Source organism: Echeneis naucrates, chromosome 4, assembly GCF_900963305.1.
Source record: "Echeneis naucrates chromosome 4, fEcheNa1.1, whole genome shotgun sequence".
In the NCBI taxonomy this organism is placed as follows: Eukaryota; Metazoa; Chordata; class Actinopteri; order Carangiformes; family Echeneidae; genus Echeneis; species Echeneis naucrates.
In genome coordinates this window covers 18,300,105-18,315,052 of record NC_042514.1, presented here as the reverse complement: position 1 = coordinate 18,315,052, position 14,948 = coordinate 18,300,105, and the positions used below count along the sequence as shown (strand labels likewise).

Sequence of the window (14,948 nt, the reverse complement as noted above, 5' to 3'; positions counted from 1 at the left end):
GGGTGCAGAATTCCAGTCAACATGGACCAGCAGAATCCTGATCTAACATTGTTAAATACCCCTCCTGCTCTCATACATGAAAGTGCGTGCATGTGTACATGCACACAAACCCGCACAATCGTGGCAGCAGTTGTGAACAGCAGGCGCCCATAGCTTGCAAAGTCCAATCACAATCTAACCAGCACAGTGAGAAAGTGAAGAAGAGGAATGGCAATACAGACTCTGGTATGAAGTCATTTTATTAATGGACGCTAAAATGGCTCCTTTGAATGAGGCTGTATAGTGCAGCTCAACCAAAAGGGCAACGTCGCCTCAGTACTCCTCACACACTTATTCTCCCCAAGCCTTTTATCCAATTTTTCAACACATTCTTTCTGTACTTGTTGGGTAAAAACATTTAACTCTGCATTACTCCTGATCCTTTTATAAAGTCAGCAAATTTCCCTCCTTCTGTTTTTACCTGATTTGTATGCATTTTATTCATTATTAATCATAATATATCAATTAATTACACATTGAGGTAACTCTGTATGATAATAAACAAACAGCACTAGATGTTAGTTTTCTGTAGTAGTTTTTATCGTGAGATTTATTATTTTTTATTTTTTTAAAGCATATTTGCCTTTCAATTGCTTCATCCTCATTTCCTAAATACAAGAAAGGGACTACTCTGATATGTTTTGCACTTGAAATGCCGACTACCATCCCAACAACATACTTATTCAGAAGAAAGTCAGGGGAAAACAGGGGAAATGCTATAATAAGACATCTACAGAGGCTGTTCTTCATCAAGTCCATTCTGCAGAGTTGTAAAAACTCAAATAATTTCTCAACAAAAGTTCAAAAGGCTGCGTGAATTAATTTTTTATTTCCAGCTTTAAGAAATGGATGACACCATGGATGACACACTCTGACACTAGTGAAAAAGTACAGAGGAGCACAGTGCTCCCATTCAAACAATGCACAACCTATCATGATGACACCTGTTAGCCTGCAAACAGTCATTTTAAAAACCTGAATTTGTAATTTGGCTGTTACCATCTTGGTTTTTTTTAAATGAGAATAAACCAGCTAGAGTAGGTGGAGGGTTGGACCTTACCTGCTCTATTGTCTATCCCAATTATCAGGCATTAGTGTGTCCTACCATAAATAGCACACACCCTCATGTATAGGCTGCTCTATCACATACTTACTCCCTAATGGGACTGTTACTTAATAAATGCATATCATTTTGTACTGAATAATTAAAACTAGCGATTAAGAATATCAGCTGATTCGGAAAATATTTACTGAGGTAGTAAAAGATTTCATACGGTCATACTTCCACTTGCAACCAACGGAATAGCCCACTAAATGTTATTAGATAGAATATAAGCTTAAGGCACTTCCACCTTAGCTTCACTTTTCAGAACCTTTTTATATACAGTCTATGACGACATAAGCTTTATTTGACAACACAGGACTCCTTAAGTATTACACTAAAGAGGGCACTGACTTGAGGTCTGAGGTTATTTTTAAACATCTCACGAATGGCTTTAAAAATGTACAGATTCAACTCCAGCCTGAACATGTGCTTTAGGTCTTCTAGCTGGCTTCCACATCTATAACAAAATGACTCAATGGCCAGATAAATTTTTGCCAGTCCAGCACAACTCAAATGAACTGCGTTCCACTTGGAGCTGTACTAACCCATGTTCCACATCTACCAAGTCGAACACAGAGGGCCATTTGCCATCTGCTAACACCAAACATCAGAGTCCCATTCTGTTAAAAGTTCGGAGGAGTGTGGGAGTTAGCGAGTTCCAAGCTCTGCAATATGCAAGTCTTTTACTGTCTGCATTCAATTAATTAAGGATTTCTACCTTGTATTTGTCACGTATATTGAAAGACGCAATGTTTTCAAACCAAATATCTTAGTCCCATGCACACAACAACACTCCTGCAATGCGACCTCTCAACAATCAGCAAGGTGTAATAGTTTAGCAGCATTACAGGACATTGTCTGCTCATTATTTCACCTGCATCAAGTCACCCAGATTTTTGAGTCACTGCCAAAATGTACAAGTATAAAAATTAGCTGTAATAACTTATAGATTTTTACTAGTTGTACTAAGCCCACTGAGCGCCTGAGGAACAACTGACACTACATGAGAAAAACATTGAGGCAATTAATGCCAAAGTAAACAACTAAATCCCAACATGTCTGCATGTATCACACAAAGTAGGGCTAAAATCGCGATTTTTCATATTTATTTATTTATTTATTTTTTTGTGTGTGTGTGTTTTAAATTTCAGTTATTTCAAGTGCTGGTGGAGGTTTGTTGTATTCGGGTCATCCCTAGCATAATATGGAATTTTTTAGCTGGTTAATCCAATTCAGCTATTGAAGACGACAACATGTGCAGGAATTATTTATCAATATGATTGATAAGAACTTTTTAAAAATTGTAATACATTTTCAAGTGCCGGTTGAGGTTTGTTCTATTTCTTCTGATGTGTCTCCCAGTTAATACTCAAACATCAGATCAAAGTTCATGAGCATGCGCAATGTCTCAAACATGAGGAGGATTTTCTAAAGTGTAACCTGATCTGACTTACTGGGACAGGGCTCCATGAGCTCAGCACGGACATCAAGTTTGTGACTAAAAACACAATCTCACAAATCCATAGGTGGAGGATTTGTCCATCCTCTCAGATACTACATGGGCCAGAGAGACTTTGAGTTGTTGTTGATATCTTTCATATTGTTCCATCTCCCACGGGAGTTTGGACAAATCTCTGTAATATTCGTCTACGGTACGGGACCAAATAATAAGGAAACTGCAGAAATGAGAAAGTATTCAAACTTGGATGAGGCAACTTCTGATTGTTGAGCATGTTGCCTTGGGCTATTTGCTACCGCTACCGTTCAGCGCTAACACAGAGGCACATATGACCCTACAGTGTATGGTGATGAAGGCTGGCCACTGTCAGGAGGGACAGCTTTAATGAACATCTGCTATTGACACTTGCACAGCATCACAGCATTTTAAATGAGGAGAGAAGGTGGGTAGAGATGAGAACAGCTTACACGCACACTGCTTTGTCACATTAACATGTATTTGTGTTTCCCTGAACATATGCAAATAAAACTGCAAGAGCACACACGGGAAACACACACTTGCAGGTCCACAGCTTGCATTGTTTTGTCTGTTTCGAAGAAACTAATTTCCTGAAGATCTTAGCAGTCCTTGGAAGCAAATGTCCCTGCCCATCCGAACCCACTGAATCTGAACTAGCCATTCATCTTACCTTCTGGTGCATCTGAAAGTTCCTCTTTACACTACAGGCTTGGATTTAATGAATCGTGATTTTGTGTCTTGATCAGAGACTTTGCCCCAATCTCTCACTCTGACCTTCAAAAGTAAAAAAAAAAAAAAACCCTCTTGGAAATGCTTCCAATTTGATGGTTTGCTTATGGGGAGCCGTTCTGGGTTCATGCCAAGGGTTGGAAAGGGAATATTCAGATTTTCAATCTCATCAGCCTCTTATTGCATTATTTTCCCTTGTAGTTTAGCTTTCATTAACATGGAACCAATCATTTCAGTTAATCAATTTAGCCTTTCACAATCAGTAAGTCTGATATTTCGAGGAATTAGCTCTGAAGGTATATTTATAATTCAAGTATGTCACACCTGTTACTCTGACGTGTGAAGATATTTCTTATTAATATTTTTCACCTTCGCCTGCTCTCCTGATTCTTCAGGCTGCAGCTACTTTTACATTAACGCTTCGGACTTAGTTTTTTATAGCTAAGTTTACTTGGATGTGTTGAATCCCATCAATATGTTGGTTCGTGGATTTTGAGTCAGTGAAATGTTATTTTAAACATTTTAGTGAACCCAGCTGAATATATAACATCTTATACAATGAAATGCTAATGATTACAACAGTGCCATGACCAAAAAAGAATAACAATCCAAGTCTCACACTCCCATTATCCTTCCAAAATGGCTTTCTTCTCATCCCTCAACAACCATTCCCACCCTCTTTTGAACTTTTTATATTTTCCTCTTATTCCTCCTCCATGTCCTCTCTTCTCAACCAGCTTGAGGATCCTCTGTCAGCAAGGCTATACTTTTGACACACACACACACACACACACACACACACACACACACACACACACACACACACACACACAAGAGATTGATATTGCTGGATCCATCAGACAAGTTATGTAAGACGGTGACGAAGAGCTTTCTTCACCATAAATCTATAACGCTACACAAGATACTCTAATGTCAACTCCGGTGCTATGAATATCACTGGATTCCTGTGCTGGAGCGAGAAAGAGTAGCTATAGGCTTTAAACCCGGCACCACTCACGACTATGAATGGATGCTATTGTACAATGATCAATTATTTAACTTCCCCAAGTTACAAAAGAAAAAAGAAGTAGCAAATCTCAACACTTGAAAGACTAGGACAGCTGATTCTTTTTTTGCATGTTTTACACCATTAGACAAGAGAGTGATAACGATAGGAAAGTGGGTTATTGTTTTGTTTACTGCAGATTTCAGAAGATTTCACGTCCATTGCCTGATATACCACCTCAGTAGTATTCATGCCCTTATGGATCTCAGTCACTAGTGTGTCATGTCAAATTTTCCCCATTATATAGATACAATTCCATTAGATTCAGGCAGGAAGAGGTCCTATGGCGCTGCTCTGCAACCGGGCCACTCAGGCTCACTCGACATATCATGCACCATCTGACACATGAATAATTCGGAAAATACTCAGAGAGAAATTCTGCTTCCGTTGTTTCACCTGATCCAAGTGACTTTTTCCTCTTCTCCCCCAGTTTCTCATTTCTCTCTTTCTCTCTCCCTCACACACACACACACACCACGCAGATGCACTCTTTCACACTCCATCTCTCCTCCACTTTACAGACTTTAACTACACACAAACACCAGGCAGGGAGCTGGCTCTCCTTGGCAGTGTGCCTCTTTCTAAGAATGTTTAGTGCTACAACCCTGAAGGAGCACACCATCAGAGCCTTCTGCACACTGCCTCATGAAGGCATACCGACAAGTGATGAATCACACTTAGGATCAAATCAAAAGGGGTCATAAAGTTATAAACAGTGAAGTCGCTCTGTGGTATTTGACAAGAAACGTGCGTTTGAAGTTTTCTTGTGTACAACAAAACATAAAATGGCTTAGTGTCTTAGTGCCTCCAGTAAAAGAATCTGATTATTGCGAGCTGTAGGAAATCAAAAAAAAAGTTGGAAATTGCATATTCCACAATATGTTCTGGAAAACACAATCTGAGTTAACCACCACCCCAGTTGTCACCCTCTGAAGTTACATGAGGGCGAACTGTCCAATATGATGCATGGAACAAACAAAGTTAACCACACGAGCTGGTTATAATGTTTGTTATTGTACACATTCTAAGATGCAAAATGTCAGATGATGAAGAAAAAGCAAAGATAGCGACAGGTATCTCATATGGGCCAGTAAAAGTCCAATTTGCATACTGAAATGAACAGATGCCCCAGCTACCTCGGCCTCATATGACTTCCATATATTAGTCAAAAAAGATAATTATTGTTAATTATTTAAATATGGACATAAAAAATGGGGATCGTAAGAAGTCCTACCTCGTGATCCTGTTGAAAATTGCTCATTTTGAAAGGGAACACGTGTTTTTATTTCGGTGGTGTTTAGAAGAGCCAAATGGTTTTGATCCCATTTATGGTCTCTTCACATAACTGTCGAACTGTTTATTTACCGTTTGAGGTCAGAAGGGAGCATGCCCACATTCAACCGCACTCGACTGTGTGAACTCGTTTCGTGTGGTCTAAAATGTTCGATGTAACTTTCGCTTCCTTCATCTGAAGAACGATGCTGTTCCAGTTACACTGCCTGCGCTGCCAGCAAGTGATCCTGAAGCAACTTCGTCTGAGAACTGTTTGTAGAAAACTCTCAAGAGACGTGGCCTGACGAGAGGTCAGGAATAAAATAAATAGGAGGAAAACAGGAGAAGGATCAGCGCAGGAGCGGTTCACATCACAGCAGAAATCAGACATCCTGAAAAAGTAACGCCAGTCGGCACAAACTAAACTGAAGCGCAGTCTGTGTGCGCAAAATTGACAATCGCTCCTTTTCCTCCCAGTTTTGTTTGTTTTTTTTTTATTATTATTATTTATTTTTACAGCTTCTCCAGCCCAAACGAAGTTAAAACCCGTACCTGGTTGGTGGTGTCGGGCGGCAGGTTCTTGATGAGGATTTTCCTCCTGTTGCTCAGCTCCTGGCGAGTTTTGGCCAGCCTTCTCTCGATCTCCTCCGGCTCCAGGTCCGGCAGCTCTCGGAGGCTAATCCCCGGCTCGGACGACTGCTGTGCCGCCGCCGCCGCAGCCGCCGCCGCCTCCTCATCCTCCGGCTGCCGGTTCTCGGGGCTGTCCATCTCCGGGGAAAGTGCGCTCTCCCGGGCGAGAGAGGAGTGGACGCTCGGCGGCTGAATGGATGAAGCTGCCGCCATCTTGGGTAGCTGAGGGAAAAGTGTGACGGGAAAGAGACACAGAGATAGATAGAGAGAGAGAGAGAGAGCAGGTGGGAGGTGTGGGAGGTGTCAGTAGGAAAGGGAGAGACTTAAAAGACAAACCAAACTAGAATAATATCAACCAAATATATATATTTTTTAAATTCACTTACTTTAGCTAGCCAGTTCATATTCGCCTTGCATTGAAATGATGCGCACGATCTTTGAATAAAACAAATAACCTGCTGCCAAGGCAAAGGACGGCCGCACAAGTTCACAGAAATGCTGCCACGTTGAGATGAAACTGCAGCCGACAGCTGTCGGACTTTTTTGTTTTGTTTAGGTTTTGTTTTTTTTTTGTTTTTTTAAGGTGGGGTGGGGGGGGGGCACTTGTTCGTGGTGGGAAATGTGCCGCTCCTTTGGCCGACAACTCGGACTCCTGGCGACCCCAGCTGTCAGCTGTATGTATAGGAGAAGGTGTTGTGTTATTGTCAGGGCCTCACATCTTTCAGTTTCATTTCGGTTCTATACATAAAACAGCACATAATCGTCCACATGTTGAGGCCGAGAAGTTATTCTGAGTCAATCATAAGCAAATATAGATTACTGTACATATGGAGGCAAAGGAAAACTATTTGTGTGTGTGTGTTACAGACCAGTTAACACGTTTTCGTGTTTTGGTTGAAATGGGAGAAGGATATTCGTTGTAGAATATCTCTAAAACCACCAGAGCTTTCCTGTTCCCCCAAGTGCATAATGTGATCATGAATGGCTGTGTGCCTTCCCTCCTTTCTGCCCAAGTCATCCAGTGAATGCCAACCAAGCCTGCCTGTCTGCCTGCCCACCGTGGGTGGAAAGCTGCTCCTGGCAAACACAAGGGGAACAGAGCTCCCTGCCGAGTCCTCACAATGCCTTTGCTGCTTCCGCAGGCTGCACGAGCCTCTGACAGCCACACACTCCATATACTCACACTCAGAGGATGCAGTCACACTTATGCAGGAACACAAACATGTCAACAAGCACACATCAACCCACTTAGGAAATATTTAGAGCACAATTATGCCGGGGCCCTGTAAGAGCCGATGAAATCATCCTCCATCATCCAAACTCCATGTTCTCTCTCGCCATCTGTGTGAAGCGCTCCTTGGCAAATTGGAGTCCAGACAATCACAGTTGTCAGTGGGTGAAAATGATCTCACATTGCCAAGTGGCTGAAGAAGATTAAATCACACCGACTGTATGTGGACCTTTTGTATGAGTGTACAAACGTACAATATTCCTGATCTGGAGCAGTTAAGCCAAAGAAAAAGAGTAATTTCACGCGGATGTAATGGAGAATCAACTTGTTTTTTTGTTTTTTTTCCTCCTGGTGAAAGACTAACACATGTTCATGAATAAATTTGATGCTAAAAAGCCATGTCAAAATTCTTGCAAATGAGAAGGTTACAGATGCTCCTCCACCACCGTATAATACTGACACAATACTGACGGAAGGAAAATGATTTCAGTAGGCAGCATTAGTAAATGAAACTATGAACAGTAGAGCTGAGTATTTATCTTTTAGCCATCAACAGAAGATAAACCATTTGGATGATTGTTTAATTATATCAATAATTTCTCCACCGCCAGACATTTTCTGCTTCCAGCTCATTACATAATGGCTCACTTTTTGACTTTGTAAGATAGTCAACTGATTTCTTTATCTTTGGGTTTTATACAGCTGGCTGGACAAACCACCACCTCAGAAGATGCCATTTTATGTTCTGTTTAATTTCACTGGGCATTTTCCTTTGTAGAAAAACTATGGCTCAGTTAACTCAGTTAATTTTTAGTTGTAGCCCTAATGGACACTTTGGGAATTATCAGGACGTGTGGACATCAGGTAAAAATGTGGATTCCTGTTTGCAAAAGCCATCACTATGACCCAGACACAAATAGCAACAACCTTGTATGCACTACAAAGTCACAAACCCACATCCCATGACAAATGCTCCTGATCTGTATATACAACAAAGTCCAACACAGTCTGCACTCAACTGAGACAGATACTTTATATACTAAACACCAAGTTTGAGCCATCTACAGCTCATTCAGTAGTCGGTGCTTGACAGATTGGGGGACATGAATCATTGAGCACTGGTTTTCTGAAAAGACAGCAAGGACTTGCTCGTCACTTGGACAGGCTGATTCGGAGACGCGTGAATCACTCCACTAAGTGCGAAGCAACGTTTCCATGTGAGAACAATTAATTTTTTCTCTCATTCCCCCTGGCACACACACTGCATTACACTCAAGGACACACTCCAACACACACACACACACACACACACACGTCAGTCAGCAGCCGTCTTGCACAGTTACACAAACTCTATGTCTTTCAAAGTGTTTTACCTGCATGCCAATCAATACCCATAATAGTGGGCTATGCTTTGTGAAACACGTGGGGGGGGTTAGTCCCTCTGTCTAAAACACAAGAGCCTGGTTGGTGCTTCAACGTGTCGGTGAGTGACTCAGCCTTTTGGAGTGGGTGGGAGTAAAGAAGAGAAGGAAGCGGGAAAATGTTCGCTGCAGCACACTGGGACTGTGGAGGGTGAGGGTGTGGGTGGGCAGAGTGACTGAACGGGTAAAGCAGGCACCTGACATGAACTCAGTAGGCGTGACGATGGGATGAGAGGGGAGGAGAGGGATAAAGGAGACACGGGGATCAACTCTAAATGGCAAATTTGCTCAGTGTGTTTGTGAGGTGACGGCGAGCACGCACACGTGTGGATGTCCTGTGCGACTGAATGTGGAGCTCTCACTATGCCATCCTGTCAGGAACACAAGGGGGGATGTACAAATGGATGACAGCCTCTCCATTTATGAACCACAGTTAGGCTCTCATGTATGATCACAGATGCAGTGTGGTGGTAACATGGCTTCCTTTCTCTTCTAGCATAGAGGAAATTAAGGGACATGTGACCTACTAAAAACAGCTGACCTGAACCCACAGGGACAATATGCACGAGAGTTCCCTGTCCAGTTCACGTCCTAATTAAAGTGGTCGGAAGAATACCAGTGCATCAGGGAGGCCACTTTTATTTGGCCAGGAAGTGAGTCAGTAATGAGAAAGCTGCATCCTTTTTTTTAATGTTCTGATCTCCCTAAAAAGGGGCAGAGTCAACTTTGAACACAACATTGTGATCAAATCAAATTTTGGCATTTACTGCAAGTTATATATTCTCCATTTTTTTTCACAAATTCTCAGCAAAAACAAGATAACGTTATAGAAAGTGTCATCTGTCAAAGTGGTTTCAAAGTTCTTTGAATTGTGAGCATGCAAAAGACTTCGAAATGATCACAGTGTTAACGCGTTAAGAAAAGTGGGACCGTGCCGCTAGTGCTTGTCTGTCTTACTAGCTGGCAGAGCTGAGACACCGACGAAGATGACTTAAGGGTGCTTGGACGCCAAGCTTGGTGCTCTAATTCACTGTGTTTCTTTGGCAGGGAGCAGCAGGCAGCTTGAGACACAGAACAAGAGGAGAGGAGATACAGTGACAGTGAAGAGGAGACAAAGACGGGGTCACGTTGAGAGGTATGACAAACTGATGCAGCTCATGGGAACAGGTGACCAGGCCGTGGCCCTTTCCGCCTTCAGCTCTCAACAGCGCTGAACTACTTCGATTTTCATATGCACGTCAAGCCACTTCAAGAAAAATATTTAGCAGAAAAAAAACTGTGCAATAAACTTTTAAATAAAATTTTAGCTACTCTGCATTTTGGAATAAAAAACCTATTGAAAGGAAAAATTGGTCATGTCAATAGACTTGATCAAATGAAAGTACCAAAGATGACTGTCCCTACAGACAGGCGCTCTGTTTGATATTCTTCAGTGTAATCCTTTCTATACACTACATGCACAGTCCAGGTGTCTCTCAGTATTGCTCACTGCACTAATGGCTATGTGACACCATATGGCAGAGAAAAGCTGCAGTCATTGCTCACACCTCTATGAAGTGTAACAGAGGAATATAAATAATTTAAATCTGAATAGTGCGTTTTTCCTTTTTGATAATGTTTATTTTGCCTCATGTTAGAGCCAAATCTCAACGTACAAGCCTGTCAGTGTTTGGTCAGAATGTGATTTAATAAAAAAAAAAAAAACCAAAAAAAGAAAAACTAAACAAAAACAAAACCGCAATGATTTTATAAAACATTTTCCATTATGTTTGCTCAGCCTTTAAATAATTTTTCCCACTGACAACGTCATTAAAATGAGCCAAGATCATATTTGTTTCTTTTAACTCCCGTCAAGATCTGTGTAAGGGCAGAGCACACACTCACTGCATGGTTTGAAGTCACTAGTTTTTCTGGAAGCAATTACAAAAATGAAGACAAAATTCAATGAAAGTCGTGAAAAATCGTGAAAAATAGTCAAGTAAATTAGCAAACAGGAACCGTTTATATCTTTGGTTACTATTAAGAAGCTGGAAGTGAATGGGACTTTTAAAAAAACGTAGTATTTCAGGTGTTTCTCACAGCATTTTCACAATATAGCAAATTGTACCTGGATTTATTTTTTTTTCTTTTTTATTTTGTGGCAGTTAACAGACAAAACAAGGAACTGAACTGTCAGTAAATCATAATATTAAATCACCACTGAAAACCATTGTTAGCGTCATTGCTAAACTCATCTTAATCTGAGAAAGTGAATTTATGAAGTCAGAGCAGCAAGAAGATTGGAGATAAGTCGGACTGCTTTGCAGAACACCAGTAAAATTTGTGACATTCCAGGCAGCAAGGCAGCATAGTGGTTAGCGCTGTTGCCCCACAATAAGAAGGTCAAGGGTGCCTGAGTGGGTTTCCCTGCCCCTGCGGGCCCTGGTGATGGGCCCACTCATATTTAGGGAATGCCTGCCAGCTCCTGTTGGGTCACATCATGAAGAATAAATGTATCCTACCTAAAATTGCCTGAATCGTTCCTTCATTTCATCAGTATGTAACACATCTTTGGCTCGGCTCTTCTGCTGGGACACCTTCACCTACCTGGGCTCCCATCTCTCCACAGTTCTCCACATAAACCCCCTGGACTCTCTTAATCCTGGGTGAGGTGACAGGAAAAGCACAGCATCCTTCACTCCACTCGTTCCTACCAGCACCACCCGCTTCCCTTCCCCTGTCCGTCCTTCATCATCTTCCCTCTCCTTTGTTCCCCCCTGTATTCACCGAGGTGTAGCACTGCCTTCCCTGCCACACAAAGGTCATTCCACTCAATAAAGATGAACAAACTAGCTTCCAGGGAGGGCCGGTGATGGTCACATACACGTACTGAAATAATAAAATATTTAGCTGCAAGAATATTTAACTGCTCATACACTCATACTCATACAATGTTGACACCCTGTGGTGTTAAACGATGAGGACAAATGCAGGCAAAAAAAAAAAAAGACAAAAGAGCATTCAAGGAATAAAAATAATTACTGGTTGGCTCAAGAGTACACAGTTTCTTAGAATATTTTGTTGGATTTTTCTCCAAACAGCTATAGATAGTTTGGTTAGTCACAAACTAATTGCAGAAAAACTAATCACCAATTAGATTAAAAAAAAAAAAAAAAAGAAAACAGTTTCACTGATGATAGTACTTACAGTAAATGGCCCATCAAGAACATTGGGAGTCTGAATAGCTGCTGAGATGCGCTTGATGGGAAACAGCTTCAGTTGAGTTGGTTGTTGCTATAGATTCAACAAGCATTACTCAGATTGGAGTGAATTGCATCTTTGATATATTCACATGAGGGCTATCACACATATGGTTGGTTTTTGTGCTGGCCATTTTTGTGTTGACTCTGAACAAAAGGGGCCGAGACATAAGCAATAACATGAAACAAAGGTTACCAGTCGGACCCCAAGTGGAGGAGTAGGAGTTCAAGTTTCAGACCCACTCCTGATTCCTCCTCCTTTTGCCTACAAATGGGAACACTCAAAAAGCATGCTGCGCTTTACCCCCAGAACCAAAGCAGCCCCTTCTTATGTTGTATCAGCACCACGTTGGCTCTCAATCTGTGGCTGCTTCCCAGATCCCCTGGCAGGAGACACTGCATGGACAGAGAAAGCCTCATAAATAAATAAACCTTATGGAGCTAAGTGCAGACTGTGGCTTAAAAGACATTTTACTCTAAGATGCCCCATTCCTTGAAGTGCAGCTCAAGTGCTGAAATTGATTTCAGTTGTTGGGATTTTTAAAAGTGAACCTCTGTATTGTCTTAGCGAAAATATTCTGCAATATAATGTCTCATTAACTGTAGAAGAACTTGACTAGAGAGTGCATATTGATTCCTATAACAAATTCTCAGCATCTGCCCAGTTACTTGCAGAATATGAAATCATGTTCATAGATCTAGTAGCAGCTAAGACAAGCACTGGCATGGACAGGTCATTGTGCCAAAGAGTGCTCTGTCCATCTACTGGGCTCGACAGATCTCCCAGTACAACAGAAGGCAACGACTTAAGTGTTCAATAAAAAACACCAAACAAGGCAATATCCCTCAAAAGAGCAGAAATTTGGGGTGTAATTGTCCTGAATGTCCCTGCATGAAGCACAGGGAAGAATTTAGCCTGGAGTGGCATCAGGCAATATTATTCAGCTGTCAATGATTACAGGGCCAGGTAATGGCAGAACACAACATTTTTCTTCATTACAGTTGTTTTTTTTTTTTTTTTTTTTAATCAAATCAGATTTATTTATATAGCGCCAACTCATAACAAAGTTACCAAAGTCTTTATGGAGGAAAAACTTCCTTTAAAAGGCAGAAACCTCAGGCAGAACCACACTCCTGGAGGGCAGCCATCTGCCTCGGCTGGTTGGGTTGAGAGAGGGAGAGATGATGGGAGGGGGGGCAGAGGCAGCGAGACGTGAAGGGGCGGAGAAGTAGAGGAGGGGCGGACTCGGTAGAGGCATGGAGAGAAAACCACAACACAGGAGAAGATGCCATGGAAAATACAAACAAAACATCACAAAAAAAAAGTAAACTGCAAACAGCATACAACAGGTATGCAGCTTTTTTTTTTTTTAATAAATGATGTAGTTTCTTATAACTAGAATTGTTATGACATCGCAGTTTCAGGCAGGGCTTTAACAGTGGCACATACTTTTAGAGGAAAATTCCACCAACTTTAGACCTAAGTTGAGTTTAACAATTCTTCAGCAGTGCTACTGCTTAGTGAGGAAAAGGTTACACTTTTTGCTGCTGCTTGCTTTTCTCCTCCTTGCGTAGTGTTTGAACTTCTACCTCTAACCAAAGTGGTGTCATTTGAGTTAACCGGTTGGGGTCGAAAACTGCAAGTCTGAAGAAAATATTTAGACTGATTGCATTTGGACTAAAAATAAATAAATGAATAAAAATCAATAACTAAATAAGTTTAAAAGGCTTTTGCAGCCCAGAACTAATTGCTGCTTTAGTCAATACTAATACTAATGATGATGCTCATACACTTGCTGCAGAATGGGAAGAGTGAGCAAAACTCTGCCATTCCATTCGTGGTTGACCCTCATGATGGCCTTGTAGTCACACCTGATAAACGGACTAAATTGGCTTTATTTTTGATGTAACTGTCAGCGGAGTGCAATCATTTGAAATCAATGTGCAGTAGCAAGAGTTGTGCTTCAATGCAGATTTACCTATAAAATCAAATAAACAGGAATAACAAAGCACAAACAATTTAGGTGTAAAATGGACTTTATCACATTCACATTGCAATAAATCTCAATTTGATAACTTTATATGATACATGAGGGGGTGATGTACACATGTTCCTTCAATACATTAATTAATGCAATTCAGAGTGTTCCTTATAGACACACATATACTTGTTAACTATGGCTGGTAAATACTGCTTAAAAGCTCTCAGGAAAATATATTTTTTTTTAACATCAAACCATTTCGTAGACAACAATTTGCCAGAACATACACACATATGGGAAAATACACACAAGACTGCATTTGATTTGCACACTGCTGTGAAATGTGAAAAGATTTTCTCAGTTTCGATCACTGTGAACCAAAATGATGTTCCACAAAAAGTGGTGAAAACAGGCTAATTTTAAATGTCAATATTGATGAGTGACCTTTCTGTAATTCCAATGACATACATAACCTTCTGTCATTCTAATACTTCATATTTTCAAAGTACTGAGCAAGTTTTTCAGGTGGGAGTGTAACGAGCTCACAGTGTGAAAATGTAAAATGTTCTAAGGAAGTGAAAGGCAGTCTAAAATTACTTTAAGTTAAAACAGCTGACAGTCTTTAGTAGCAAGAAGACCGTCACATGGCTTACAGCAGTCTGCTGTAAACCCTGAAATATGAATTGTTCTTTTGGCCATTACTCAGTGATGTACCGCAATTCTTCAAAATGAACAAGTCCACGGAGAGATAAGGTGT

At 41.0% G+C, this 14,948-nt stretch overlaps 1 protein-coding gene across 1 annotated transcript in view; it reads right to left on the bottom strand.

Annotated features, from left to right (window-relative positions):
- The window catches only part of raver2 (ribonucleoprotein, PTB-binding 2), a 62,737-nt gene extending 56,206 nt beyond the window's left edge, over positions 1-6,531 (bottom strand). Inside the window, exon 1 of the mRNA XM_029500604.1 lies at positions 6,241-6,531. Coding sequence (XP_029356464.1) covers positions 6,241-6,531 — 291 coding nt within the window. The remainder of the gene's footprint in view (positions 1-6,240) is intronic.
- Positions 6,532-14,948: the final 8,417 nt, after the last annotated feature.